At 41.3% G+C, this 14875-nt stretch overlaps 1 protein-coding gene across 1 annotated transcript in view; it reads right to left on the reverse strand.

The window, feature by feature from the left end:
- Nucleotides 1-14875, reverse strand: part of PLCH2 (phospholipase C eta 2) — an 80075-nt gene that overhangs the window by 8851 nt on the left and 56349 nt on the right. Inside the window, exons 12-25 of the mRNA XM_088066486.1 lie at nt 13781-13984; nt 12608-12728; nt 11292-11463; nt 10988-11095; nt 8088-8246; nt 7274-7366; nt 6709-6809; nt 6288-6385; nt 5780-5962; nt 5320-5427; nt 5020-5144; nt 4554-4638; nt 3908-4054; nt 2933-3012 (exon numbers count right to left, since the gene is read on the reverse strand). Coding sequence (XP_087922612.1) covers nt 2933-3012; nt 3908-4054; nt 4554-4638; nt 5020-5144; nt 5320-5427; nt 5780-5962; nt 6288-6385; nt 6709-6809; nt 7274-7366; nt 8088-8246; nt 10988-11095; nt 11292-11463; nt 12608-12728; nt 13781-13984 — 1784 coding nt within the window. The remainder of the gene's footprint in view (nt 1-2932; nt 3013-3907; nt 4055-4553; nt 4639-5019; nt 5145-5319; nt 5428-5779; nt 5963-6287; nt 6386-6708; nt 6810-7273; nt 7367-8087; nt 8247-10987; nt 11096-11291; nt 11464-12607; nt 12729-13780; nt 13985-14875) is intronic.

The raw sequence follows: 14875 nt of genomic DNA on the forward strand, positions 1-14875 counted from the left end.
GCTGCCCTGTGCACTGAGCCTGGGCTAAGAGCTGCTTTTAGCCTGAGTGTCCTCCCCAAGCTCCCATGAGGGACCAAGGTTTATTTGGCTGACACAAGGACCAATAAAAGTGTTCATAATATTACTTTATAAAATAATATTTAGTGAATTATAATTGTCAGAAGTTTAGTTATCACATGCCGATTTCCAGTGTGAGAAGGACATTATCAAAAATTTAGGATAAGATAAAGATGATAAAGGGATTGATTTTTCCCATGCAAGGCAAATATTAAATACTGGAAGATCTGTGAGAGCCAAACTATTGAACAGTCTGCTTGGATTACTGGGAGACAAGCTGGAAAGTACACGATTTTTTTCTATAACCATCAGACAATATAAATATTTGCAAAACCCAGGAAAAAACTGTCATACAAACAACACAGACAAATAATATCCACCAAAAAGAAAAGGGAAGCACTGATGGAATGGGTGACACGCAGTGCAGGGCCCCAGGTGTTATTCTGGTTTGCTTGGTGCAGCTTTGTTAAGCTGGACACTATTGCTTGAATCAATGGAGCGATTCAAGAACCCAAAGGCAGATTTGGTTAACTTGGGGGGAAAAAAAGCTTTTAAAAGAAGGAAAAATTAAAAGAGAGCAATTTTGAGGGAGATCCAGGACATCGTGCTTTCAGCTTCCAGCCCAGCTTTTACAGGGCTGTTTCACTCTCTAAAGAAGACTTGAAAAACAGCACACTGGCTTTCCCACAATTTAGCAAATGATTCACTGTCAATGCTCTTTTCATGTGAAGGAAGGGGTTTGAATTATTGTCCTCAAGAGAAAAGGCAGGAGAGGGAGAGGCTGAGAGAAGGGGGAGCATGGCAGGACTTTTATCCTGGATCTGCTTCACACAGGGAGGGCTCTCTGGCTGTCAATGACCCCACAGGAGTGACCCAGTCAAATGTCACAATTCATGTTCCATGAGTTGGAGAGCTCGAAAAATGCTAACAAGGAAACATTGATGCTAATGAAGCTACCAGCTCAAGGCATGCAGGTGTGTGGTGGTGTCTGCACCTCCCTGAGACAGGAGGGGTACCTTCAAGGTGTCAAAAAACGCTCTGCTTCTAAAAGGAGACTTTTTTGACATAGAGAAGCCCACTGAAATCACAAACAGAGTAAAGGCAGAGTAACAGTGAGGGAGGATCTCAGAGATAGGCACATCTAGAATAACCACAAGAAATTCTGCAGTACATGAGCAGACCACAGAAGAGACAGAAACAAAGAACAGCCTTTCCAGGAAACAGAACAATCTGAAAGAGATATCAGAGACAAGTTAAGATGAAAAAAAAAACATCTAAGACTGTTTTAGTAACACCAAGCTACTGAGCAGGTGGAAAATCTCCATTTATAAAAGAGTGCCAAAATGTAAATGTTTGCATTAGAATCTCTGGATTAATAAAGAATGGGTAAAACCAGGCTGATAATTGGGGTGATTTTTCTGCCCATAAATAAGAGAGGAGAAAAGAAAAAAATCTAATTTGGACAGCACTCTGTTAACTGAAAATCAAAGCAAAAAGTGATTCAGACAAACCAAACCAGAAAGGGATGTGTAATATATGTTCCACATTTTCAGTAGTTTTTATTAAAAATTATAAATTACAAAAAACCAAAAAAAAACCCAAAACCACAACACATACAGGCTTTCCTTCCAAATCCTTTTATTTTGTCAGTGCACAGAATCACTTCTTATCACCAGCAAACCCAGAGAGACTGCAGTGACAATGAGAAGCAACCAAGGAACACAAAAAAAAAAATCTATGTCCCAAAAATACTACCAAAGTTTAAATGGACAGGTTGCCCTTCTGCAAACTACCACCAGCCAGTCACTCATGAAGAAGTTAGTAAGAGCAAATAATTATGAAACACTAGGAAATTTGGGCTAAACAGAGAGAGAATTTGCCAGAGGAGGCTGAAACTGAAAATACTTCAAACATTCACAGAGGATGAACACGGTCCTTTCCATTAAACACTGCTGGCAAGGGCAGCAACTTGGGAGCTGATGGAGTTCAGCAACTAAGAGGTGATTAAAGTCTAGCAGTTAAAAAAAACTGTTTTCCTGTTCAGGAATTGCTCGAATTGCCCCTTGGAGGAGGGCCTGGGCATTCCCAGCCCGTTGGATGCCTCCTCCTGCTGTCGCGATGCTGACATTGCACCTTGCTGCTGCGGGACCAAGATCCTCAAGGCCTTGCAAGGTGCTTTGTATCTGAATTTCATTGACATTAACAGCACAGAACACTGCACTGAGAGGACAGGAACTGTCACATTTTTATCTGGTCTAGGAAAAGTCTGAAATTAGGGCTTTACTTTTGTGGAAATTGAGATGTGGCTCCTTGAGAGTTATTAATTTCCTGCATGCAAAGCAAACGAACCCTTAATAACAGAAAAGGAGTGTAAATATGTCCAACTATTACTAGAATCACCTTTCCTCTGCATTTTAAGAGTTATTATGGTAAAAAAAAATCGAAAGCAAATAAGCTTGAAGGATTTAATTACATTTAAAATGCCAAAACAACAGACAGAGCCTTTATAGCATCAGCTTTGCAGGGAACAAGTGCTCAGGGTTAAGGTGTGTAACCTTTGGTTCAGCAAGGTGCACTCACAGGATTGGACAAAATCACATTATTTATATAAATGTGTGTGCTGCAATGAAATAACTTTCCCTTATGGCTTCCTCAAAAAGGTACTGCAGGAATCTCTTTTATAACTTCCCTACGATTTGCCTTTATCTCCATGAATATTCAGAAAGATCTCAGGCTACCATGACAAGCACAGAGATAAATTTTACTCTAAGTGAACAGAAGTGTCAGCCTGGACCTTCACCCACTGAGCTTCCCTGGTGTGATACAAGATCCTGGCAGCTCCTGTGAGGGTGTTGCACACCACAGAGACACTCACCTTACCACAGATGTCATTTATAGCCACATGCACAAAGATGGAAGCCTCTTCTATGCCTTCCAGGTACACGTGTCTGTAACCTGAAACAGAGGGAGCAGAGCTGGCTCAGGGTTGGGATAGGTCACAGGAGGAGCAGCTGCAGACTTTCCTTTTGTGAACAGCAGAAGAGATCAAGCAGGTTTCTCCCAACTCCTTCTCACAGTGAGGATCCAAGCTCAAGCATCACCTTGTCACACTCAGGTACCTCAGCCATACCACTTTCAAACTTCACCCCCATTTTTTGTCATGATTTCATAAAACAGCCCTGCCCTGTTTCATCCAGGGTCCATTATTGCTGCTGTCAAGCCACAATTTAAACTTGTCCACATTATCACCTCTGGACTTTCAGTCCATTACTAAGACTGCAAACCTTTCATCCAAGGTCAGTTTACTGAGACTGGATTTTTTTTAATCTTAAACACAAACTTTTTCTTTACTTTGAAAGGAAAGAAAAATACACAAGAAGCTTTAATGTGAAAGAGGACTGAACTTAAAACAGAAAGAGGAAATTGTCAGAAAATTGCATTTAATAATATGGATCCCATTATTAGAAAGGTAACTTTCTGTTCTGTGTTAAACTACTACTCATAGTCACAAATCCAAGCAAAACACTAGAGTTTTTTCAAAAACTGATGTAAAGAAAGAGGGGAAAAAGCACTAAAGGAGTAAGGATTCTGTACAGCAGTCTGCCAAGCCCACAGTATTTACCCATGCTGCTTAACAATCTTACCCATTTTTTCAAAATCTAGTCCCAAAAGTCTAGAGTTAATTGATATAATCTTCATCACCATATCAGTCAGTAGCTGACTAAGGCAGAGAACTCAGGGCCCAAACTCCTCTTGTTCTAGCTAGAAATTTCTGCAGCAGATACATTAATTTTCATTTTTCACAGGAAAAATCCCAGCCCACTAATTTGGGATGTCACCTTTCTCTTACCTGGCATCATACTGCTGAAGGCTATTGTCCTCTGCCCGATGAAATCCCTCCCAATGGGGTCATGATCCCACACAAGGAACCGGATCAGGGCAATCTCTGGCATGTGGACTGTGAACACCAATGTCTCCTCCCACATGGGGTTAAAACCTTGCAAGGGGGAAATCAGCCTTCAGGTATCTCATTCACAAGAAACAAGAAGTCTGCCTTCCCAAGGAATATCTAAGCTGCAGTGTCATTCTAGTTTTCCTGACAGATTGATTGTTGTTCTTGGAAAATCCAGTACTCCCATAAGGAATAGCACAAGGATTTGCAAGGAACAAGTATTGGGTCTTACCTAAATTTGGCCCTGCTTCCAGCCGGGTTTGGCCGACTTGTCCTTTGACCACAGCAAGTTCAAAATACCCTTCTCTCACACATAATGAGAAAACAAATGTCTTGTTTCACAACAAGATCATCAGCACATTTATACCAATGCAGTCAAACAAGTCAAAATCCAAGTCTAATTAACGTTAAAAATGCTAAAATCCAATTTTCAGTGCTTTGTCATAATAGGCACCAAATCTTATCTACTCCTATTCTCATGAAAAAGACTTGCCTGAAAGAGGACATTTCAGTCATAAAAAACCTAAATCCCAGATAATCTTACCATTATCATCAACTACTCTGGTTTGTTCTTTGAAGCAATCAACAGGTAAGCCTATAACTTCTACTTCAACAAATGGATCTATGATCTGAAAAACAAAGAGCAGCAAATATTGAAAAGAAAGAGTAACAAAGATGAAACCCAAGCAAATCGCTTTTATAGTATGGGCACTGTACACAAATGTCTGGGTAATTATTGGTCCTGAGCCCTATGGAGTGGATTATTAAATTGATAAGATCTCCCTTTTTTTGCTTCTCCTGGAAGTACTGTGTTGGCAATTAGAGGAAAACCATCAAACCACTGCTGTGATGCTTAAAAGTGAAGAAAACCACCTGAAGATGTAGGATGTTCATGACCTAATTTATTGGTCTCCTGACAATAACTGTAGGATGTGAAATCCTCATCCTTAGCTCAGCCAGTATGGAAATAAACCTGCATCACAAAATAACAATCACCAGCTGTCCCATACCTCTCCTCTATCTCCCAGCATGGAATCACGTGGTTTGGGAAGTTGTTGACCACTAATAATTCTTAGAACTAGCTGTTTCTTCAATTGACCAGGCAGTGGGTCTTCAGAATTTGGATTAAAGACACCTGTAAGAATGAAGAGTCCCATAGTGTGAAAGTGCAACATGACTTTAATAACAGATACCTTCTGGCTCGTTTGCTTCTAGCATCAGAAATACATCTTTAAACAAACTGTAACAAGGCCTCACACTCAATCCTGTCATGCAATCAGTGATCCACTGGTTTTGCTGGTTTTCCTTACCTTGACACATGCAGTTTGGTTTGAGGACATAGCCACAGTTCCCATTGGCACTAAACTTGGCCCGGTTCAGCTGTAGCATCCTCCCCTCTGACTGGTAGTTTAGTGCAACTATTTAAAAAAAGGAATCAGATTCAAATTTGACTTCTTAGATGCAAAAAATAATATGGAAAATTATTCTCTTATATTACAGCTTTAGGGAGAGAAGCTCTCCAGAAGAGCTAAACTCTGAAGCCCTCTTTCATTTGAGAAGTTAGTTTATTTCCATTTACCAGACACCTCCTTGCATGTAAGACACATGTTCAAGGTAATCAGTCCAGGAACAGTAACAAGGAGGATTCAATGGTCAACAAAGCTGGACAAGCAGAGAACTCAGAGTCTCCTAAGGGGTGATTCCAGCTCTCCTATTAAAACATCCCTCCCAAAATAGAACAAAAAATAAGTAAGTTTTCCTTCTGCTCACCAAGTTGGCAGCCAGCATTCCAGAAAGGCTGGGGGTTGTAGTTGCTGGAGTCCACTCGGTAGGAGGAGGGGTAGATGCGGGACAGCTGGTGCTGGTTGAAACGTAGGTACTGTGCTGGTTTCTGCTGCAGGATCTGGTGGGCTTTAGTTTCACTGAAAGATGAAACCTGCCAGCTGGAAGAGACTGCAGAGGAGATGAGAGGTAGTCTTCTAATTCATTTATTTATTATCTAGATAAAGTTCTCAAAAGTACATAGCACTAGTTCCTTAACTATCAAGCATCATTTCAGTGCATGCCACTCAGAGGGAACTCTGTTTTCCTCAAATTAGCAGATACTGTGCTAATTGGAGCAATTGGAGCAATGGTTGGGAAGATGATGAAGGTGAATATGATGATGATCTGAATCTTCATTAAGAAGTCTGCATCTAATGAAAATATTTGTAAGAACATAAACCTTTCCATTTCTTTGTGTAGCAATTACTTTCACCAAACTTTTCGTTCAACTTACTTTCAGTTTCAACATCATGGATGCCAACAGACTTCGTGTATTTCACCAGGTCAGACAGGGCCCTGGACAGCTTCATTGTCTTCTTCTGTCGGTTTACCCTAGCAAGACAAAACAAATTAACTTCCCACATATTAAGGGGTAAATGTTAACTTTCATATTTAAAAATAAATCACAGTAAAAAACATGAGTCAGTAAGGGCTCAAAAAACATAAAAGGTCCACTGTGCTTTGCTAATTAGTCTGAACAGCACCAAGACATCAGTCTGGTGATTTGGTGGCAGACATTGCATCTCCCCACTTTCCTGTCACATACCTGCAGCCGCCAACAAGCTGACATCTAGACCACAAACAAACTCATTTAGTGGGTGCAATTATGCATGCATATTTTAGCAAAAAAGTTGTCCAATCACTTGTTAACAAACCTGCTGCAATGTACAGAGCTCCTGGCTAAATTCCCTTGAGAATCCGAATCGTCTTCACCCTCTTCCAGACTTGATGCCTTTTTCAATTTGCTTCCTTTTTTCTGTATACCAGAAGGAAATAAAACCATAATATCATAACTGTGTCATCAAAGTTTGAGCAGCTGGCTACAATTTTGCTTTGTTGTGCCAATGAGTGTGTTACTTTGAGAAAATGGAAAATGACAGCTTTCGTAACACTCAGCTCTACAGCAAAATTTGCACATGGGGAAAAACTCAGCCCAAGGTCTGAGCCTTGTTATAAAGAAAGCACAAATCCAAAAATGGTGTGAATTAATTTCTGTGGTTCTCAGTTAGATCTTAGACACCCTCAGACCTTCATATAAATCAAATCTGTATTGTTATGCACAATGATAAGCAGCTCCACAGCCTGTCTGTTCAGTGAACAGCCTCAGAGCGAGGTGCTGCAGATGTTGCAGTTATGAAATTCCTCTCCACTGCATGTAAAAATAAAAAACCTTCTAAGAATCCAAGATCTGGTACAGACTTCACCCTGCCAGGGGCTCACCTTGCGTTTGGAAAAGCTGCCCATGAGAGACCGGCTGTGCCTTTTGCTGGCACTAAAATCTTCCCCGGATTCCGCATCATCCTCAGGTTTACTCTGAAGCAGCCAAAGAGAGAAGAACACAGGAGGCTCAGACAGAGTGCTCAGACAGTCTGTATATCAGCACAAACAGGAGGAGATTTTAGCACTGACTATTCTGGGTAATACCTCTGCTAAAGGGTTTGTAGTGGCTCTCACAAGAACTCTCTGATACATCGTGTAAAGCATTGGGTTTAAAGTACATCCAAAACTCACCCCACAGAATGTTTTGGGAAGCTGATTTTCAGTTCTCATCCCTAGCTTAGTTTTAATCCCTGGTTATTACACCTGCTTATTATTGGCAGATCTCCACTGTTTTTCATTTGTGTGGAACAATCTTCCCAAACTTTTTGTGGCTTATTATAAAGTCTAAAATGAAAACGCCTCAACTTCATGAAGTGTAGTCTGTAGGCTGAGTACATTTATATAAATTAGAGTTAATATAAAATTAAATTATCTGAAAATGCATAGAACATAGAGAACTGAAGAACAAAAAGAGCCCAACTTTCATAAGCAGTTTTTATAATGGAAAATCAAATTCTTTCTGTTGAAGTAATTTCAGAGTACATTTCATGCTCCAGTTCCTGTGTGAGCAAGAAAAATAGTTTGTGTACCTGACAGTGATGTTCAACTGGTATCATCATTTAACTGCATGAATTCAGCTACAAAGCTGAAGTCAATAAGATAAGATATATTTAGTAAATTAATGAAACACAAGTACAATTAAACATAAATTCACCTTCTTACTGTCAAACTTCAGCCCAGCCTTTCCTGAGGATGGTAGAGTGGAAATTGTAAAATTGTTTGGATCTTCACAGTCACGGATTTTGGATTCTTTTATCAGTGAGTCAAGTTTTTTCTTTGCTATATTCTCCACTCTTTTCCTGTTAGCAGATGCCTGGAAACAAAACATTAAATCATTAAACAAAGCAGTTGTGGTAGTTTGGCATTTAGGAAAAAAAGTGGAAAACACCCACGTAAGTGATTTCTCTGAGCCACGCTGCTGGAAGTTTCTTCTCTTACTGAGATCGGGCCAATAGCTGGCCAGGTCTAAGAACCGACAGCATTTTGCACCACTGAAAATTTAAGATCACCTTTGTAAATACCGCCTTTTAAAAACACAAAGCCCGGGAACTTTTTCTTTTTGTTTCCATCCTTGAAAAGTATCGGAGCTCTGCTGCAGCCGGCCCACTCCCGCGCAGCCTGTGCGGCCTGGGAAGGGGGGCTGGGCCAGACTCCAGCAGTTCCCAGGCGGGGAGGGGAAGGAGGCTGCGGGGCTTCCCCTGGCCCCAGGCCGGGCTGGGCTCTGCTGTGGCCCCTCCCGGGAATCCCTCCGGGTCCCATTCCAGCGGGGCGGCTGAATCCCTCCCCTGGGGGGCCCTCGGCCCTAAGCTGGGCCGGGCCACAGCTGCTGACATCTCGCCGATACGGCGCACAGAAGTCTCCAGGTCGAAAACCATCCTCTGCCTTCCAGCGGCAGCCGAGCTGAGAGACACCTGAAATTCGACTCCATGAATACCTGCCGTGGCCTGGGCCAGATTTAACCCTTTCACTACACAGATAAGACCTTCAGACTTAATCCCCTCTCCAGAGAGAGGAAAGTAGTAGCGATCGACACGTAAAAGACAACATGAAACATCAATGTCAGTAAGAGATAGTCAAACCTCAGATGGAAGGAGAATTAGGAGATGCTTTAATAAGCTGAAATGTTCTTGGTAGGGCCATGGAGATGGACAATACTGTTCTGAAAAACTCCTTTAATTCATGAAAGAGTATTGGGTAAATGAAGTATTCAAAGTGTAGGTCTGAGCAAAGGTGTCCATTGATGAAACTAAGCAGATGGTGGAGCAGTTGTGATCCCATGAGATGTTTGAACAGAGAGAGAAGTGAGAGCTGGTGAAGATCCTTTGCCTGAAGGGAGAGAAGGAAAAATCCTCTGTTCTCAGAGATGATCACAGAGACAGGTAAAAGAACCTTTGCCTTTGAATAACTCATCCTTAAAATAATACCCCTTGAGTTCATAGTCCATGAACACACTTCTGAGTGGTGTGAAAATGGGAGGAGGAAATGGCAGAGTTTTTGCCTGGGCGGCTGCCAATCATAGAAATGAAAAGTAACGAGACAACTGCTTCTTGTGGAGAATTCTCCATGGAATGACAAGAGAAAACTCCTCTCCCTACAGAGACTGATGAAAAGATTATTGTATAGTCGGTACTACTTTACCATCCCAGGTTTTGTCTCTATGGTGTTGGGAAAGCAAAAAGGTTGGGAGGGGGGAGAAAAAGTTTCTGGAGATTTTATTCTGGTTTCTTATTCTTGTAGTCTTATTAATAAAGTTTCTTTATTCCTTTTAAGTTTTAAGCCTGTTTTGCCCTTCTCACAGTAGAAATAAGTGAGTACCTTGGTGATTTTAGCTAGTGCTAAAACCCACCACATTATTTGGTGCGTTGGCCGGGAAAAGAAAAATTGGAGAATCTAAACTATTACAGCAGCGATGAAAAAAGCATCATGTGAGTCCCATGCCATGTTCAGGCTGATCCTTCAGCTACAATATGTGCAAGATCTAATTTGGATCTAATAGGTGGAATGGATGGGATATGCTTTAGAATCCTCTTTTCAGCAGATCCAAGGCAAAATGGAAGAGAGCTCTGGTTCCCTGCTCTCTGTGCACCATGGCCCATGTGGGGAAGTGGGGAAATAAAACTAAAAATAAAAAGGGTTTTCTTTTTTGCTCAGGTCTTTTAAGGGGTGACAGATTGTGTTCTCTCAGTAGGCCTCAAGAATTCCCAGTAACATTTGTCATGAAACAAGCTCTGATTTTCTGAACTCTTCAAAAATTCATTTTCGAAAGCAAACCAGGTGTAGCACATCTCAGATTTAAAGTATCAGTAAACCTCAGCAAAGGGAACTGTTAATAACAAAGATGGTGCTGTAAAATATTGTGATATTCTAACATGTAATAACTTCAAAAAGGCAAGAAATTATTTTTCTCCTTTGGTAGTCTTATTCACAAAGAAGTTTCTCTTGCAGATGAAAAGGCTCAGATCCATAATACAAAATTAGGAAATAGCCTGAGGGAGAGAGGATTGAGAATGCAAACTCTCTCCAAGGCAATCTGGTTTATGTCACTAAATGGTTTTGCTGTGTTTTGTATTGTTTCTGCAAGGTGCAGTGGAACTTGCCAGAAGATTAAAGTGACAAAAAACAGAACTTTTGAAAAGGATGAAGAAATAAGGGATTTTCAGATTGAAGCCAGCAGAGATTTTCCTTGCAGCAAAAATCAACCAAGCCCAGCATTCAGCAAAGCAAAGGGATGCTCTGTAAAAATGACCACAATTTGACATAAGTAGAATATTTTCTTTTTGTTTTTTTTTGCATTTTAGGGGAAGCAGACTGTGATGCACTGAAGAATTATGAGATATTACTCTTTAAAATTCTAAACTTGAAACAACCCCTAGAACAGGTGCTGCTTTCTACGCACTTTTGTCAGTCTGCCCCCATGAAGGGTTAGAACCTGAACCACTTCTGATGAATCTCAAAGATCAGACCACACCCAGAGTCCAGAGAACTACAAGATTTCCTCTCACTGGGATGGGAAGCCTTGACAGACATTTATATTCAAATGGGCACTTCACTTACATCTCCATTCATTAGTTTACAGTCATCATCAATCTCATCAGCACTGTCCTCATCAGAAACTTCTCCTTCCTCTGCATCATCGCTGATGTTGGCTGGAAGTTTCTTGCCCTAGAAGATAAATTCATTACAGAGTCAGGAGAGCATGCCGCTCTTGCTATGACATATTCTTAAAAAAATTCAAAATTATTCAAAGGATGTTCTTTCCAGGTTCTTACTGGCTGAGAAGACACTTGTTCTGAACCTTTTCCCAGACCCAGTTTCCTAAGGTCTGCTTTTTATGAAATTATTTAAGTTAGGTGTTTACCTTAACCAGGATCTTCCCTTTAAGACTTGCTGGTGAAGGGAGCTTTGTGGAGTCATCGTTGTGCACAGAAGACAGATCCAGTTTGTCTCCCAGGATTTCTGTAAGATACTGAGCCATCTTCTTCTGCTGCATGATGCTGCAGTGGTTCTCAATTGACAGTATCACAGGGTACCTGCAGACACAAGCACCAGCTGCAAATTTGGCTTTGACAGCGTGAAGACTTTTCCCACTAACAACAGAGCAGTGCCATAAAGATAAACCTGCAGACAAAACCTCTTTTATAAAGACAGCAACTGTTGTTTCTAGTTCTAGTTTTACTGTTCTCATTTATTGCTGATTATCCAGGCTGAGGCCAAGGAACAACAATGCCTGGTTCATTGAAGGTAAGATTTGTGGAATATCTGCTCCAGTGTGGTCAGTGCCATGTAAAATCACACTGAAGGTGGATTTCTCTTTAGAGATCATGCTTTTTTAAGATCAGCACAACAGTCAGTCTATAAAGGAGTTTTGCAGAACTCAACTATCAGGGATTCATTAATTAAAAATCAATTCTTTTGATCCTGACATCTGGACTTCATTAGCTCCTCATCAGGAAAAATTAGGCTTTCAGCCACACCAGGCATGACTTCAGGCAAACTGCAAAAAATCTCAGGCTCACAAGAGGTTTACCTGGTCTGAAAATTTAGTGCTAGTTCAGCTCTATTTGTAAAGGCAGATGGGCTGTTTTAGGAGAGCTACTGGAAAATTTTTACAGCAATAAAGTAATTTCTCTTTAAAAAAAATCACACAAGTTGGCACACACATTTTGACTTTGTGGAGGAGGAGAACAGTAATTGCCAAGGTATATGAAACTTCCCATGAATAATACTGATTTTCTGAGCAATTTACCTGTAGGGAAAATAACCTCTTTCTGATAAACACTACTTTGTCCACAATCTCTTTGGATTCTTTATTCCCTGACTTGTTTCCTATCCCTGAAGCACCCAGGTGTAGACTTGGCAGCACCAGAGTGCACATCCAGAGAGACAAAATGGTTCAACAGTCAGCCCTTCACTAAAAACATTCACTGGCAAAACCTGTTTTGCCTCAGGTGTTGTACAAGCTCAATAAAGCCAGCTCCACACCTTTGTGCAGAACGTCCCTACTCAGCTTTGCCTTTTCTTCTGAAGGATCTGAAGGATTTCCTCCCAGAAAACAACTCCAAATTCTGTCTGGAAATCTGGAATAGGTCAGATCTTCACTCCCTGTACAAGGATGCCATGGAACACTCCCATTCATAGCCCTGAGACTCAAAGGATGGAAGGCTGGATACATACTCATTCTTGATAAAGGCATATTTGTTGATAGTTTCAATCACATCTTTGAAGAGGATTTTGGAAGTCAAGGTGTATCCATGGTGGACAATTGGTTCCCCATCTGGCCCATCCCAGCAGTCAACTGTAGGACAGAAACAATGACACCCATCAGAACAGGAACACCTGGGCCACAGTCTGTGGGAGACCATAAGACTCTGAAATTCCCTTCAGCAGCCCAGCCTGCTGTGTCCCCAAAGCAGGGCACAGGTTCATTACTACCCTGCATGTCCCTCCTCACTGTGCTGAACATCCTTCCTGGGAAGGAACTTTCTAGCCTTGACTTCATGCTGGGAACATGCTGTTCCCACTGTTTGAGAAAGCCCCAACAAAGAAACTCTTAACAAGTGCTGAGGAGTTTATGACAAGGGAGAGAAGACAGAGTATGGCTTTCATTGTGCTCCTGCTGAACCTGAAAAGGAAAGCAGAGACTCTCAGCCAAGCTGCTCACACCACAGGCCAAGCCCAGACCTGGTCATTCCTAGCCCACCCTGGATTTTGCCTGACTTTATACTATTATCATATTTCCATGAAATGTTTAACTCCTCTGAAGCATCCAATGGCACATCCACAGTCCAACCTGAGCAAACCACATTTGCCTTCTGAAAAACTCTGAAAACACTTCGATGGTCGGAACATAAAAGATGATTATGAAACAGGCAATGTCTCAGGAAGGCAGCACAAGCATCAGAAGGGATTGCACAAAAAGGCTTCCTGGTCACTGCAGAGACTGTCACCATTTCACAGAATGCTTCCCTGAGCAGAAATATCCACTTTCCTCTTAGGTGTGGCAGAAGCTCTGCTATATTTGCCAGTCTGGTTGTCACACACTTGGCTAGGTAGGACAAGCACCAGTGCATTCTGCCCAGCATCAGCATCCTCTCTACAACAGGAGTTTTACAATTTTTCTCCTCACTACCAATACCACCACTCCTCAAATGTCTGTCTTATTTCCATACTCATGAAAATTTGTCCATCCTATCGCAACATTATTTTGTTGCTCTATATGAAGACACCATTTTCCCATGCTTTTTCCTCTTCTCCATTACCATGCCTTCTGCAGAAGTCACAATTTTTTTTCTCAGAGAGGAGAAACAAGACTACAGAGCCCACTGACAGCTCCATTTTGCTCTTTACCTTCCACGCAGCGACAGCCAGACTGTAGCACCCATGCATACATGTCCACCCTGGACTGGGACATCAGCTGATCTCCCATGAGGTAGGTGTTGTGTGAAGAGGTAATGAAATAGTGACTCAGAGGGTAGCTCATGTCCTGGTTCACTTGGTAATGTTCTGGATTGAATATGTCCCCCGATGGACTCCGCATGTAATTGGTGAAACCTGTCAACAAACAAAACTATAAATAATGCAATTTCATCCTTTTTGTTGTCGTAACCTTCCTAAAACCAGCCTAAAATGCATCCCTATATTCACCAGCACATTAAAGATAAAGAAATAACACCACTAGACCCAAACTGTCATCATGACCAAGTGCAATTGGGCTGCGTAGAGACAGTTTTTGATGACTCAACAGGAGATACTCTCCTCTCCTCTTTCAGTATTTTCCAAAAAATACCAGAATAATGACAGTACACATTGGCTTGTATAAGCTGCAGTCTCTAATTTGGATATGATACCACAAACCTGCCCGAGGAGTGGGAAGCTCAGCAGTACTGCACTAATGTCACTTCAGAAGACTAAAGTTCACTCCAGACTTGACACTGAAATATCAATTATCTGTTGGGCTTTCAGTGATGCTACCAGAAGAATTTATTTTCTGGAGCAGTGGGATGCTTGAAAAACCTGCAGACATCATCACCTGTACCCTCTGTGTATTGCAATCACTACTCTTGATCACAAGCAAAGTTATAGCAAGTTATGATTTTATCTTTGTGTGAAATTGCTGCTCTCAGACCTCCAGCTGACATTTGTGCATGTATCACAGACACATTCACAATTCAGACTGACATGAAACACTGTAACTTCCACTTCAAATCTCCCCAGAAGGCTTTTCTTTCACCACCAAGGAAAGACTCAGATTCCAATTCACACCCTGGCTTTGCTGACAGGAATAATGCCTTTGGTCAATAGGATTTTGCTTCACAATTTCTAATTTTCCAGACATTTCACTCATTCTATAAATGAATGTGCCCATGTAAAAATCCTGCCAAACTTGCAAAGGTCTTAACACACTTTGACTGAGACAAGATAAAATGCTACCTTTATGATGGT

The sequence above is a fragment of the Pseudopodoces humilis genome, chromosome 24 (assembly GCF_049639895.1).
Source record: "Pseudopodoces humilis isolate 2021_Gansu_Grassland_sample_001 chromosome 24, ASM4963989v1, whole genome shotgun sequence".
NCBI lineage: Eukaryota > Metazoa > Chordata > Aves > Passeriformes > Paridae > Pseudopodoces > Pseudopodoces humilis.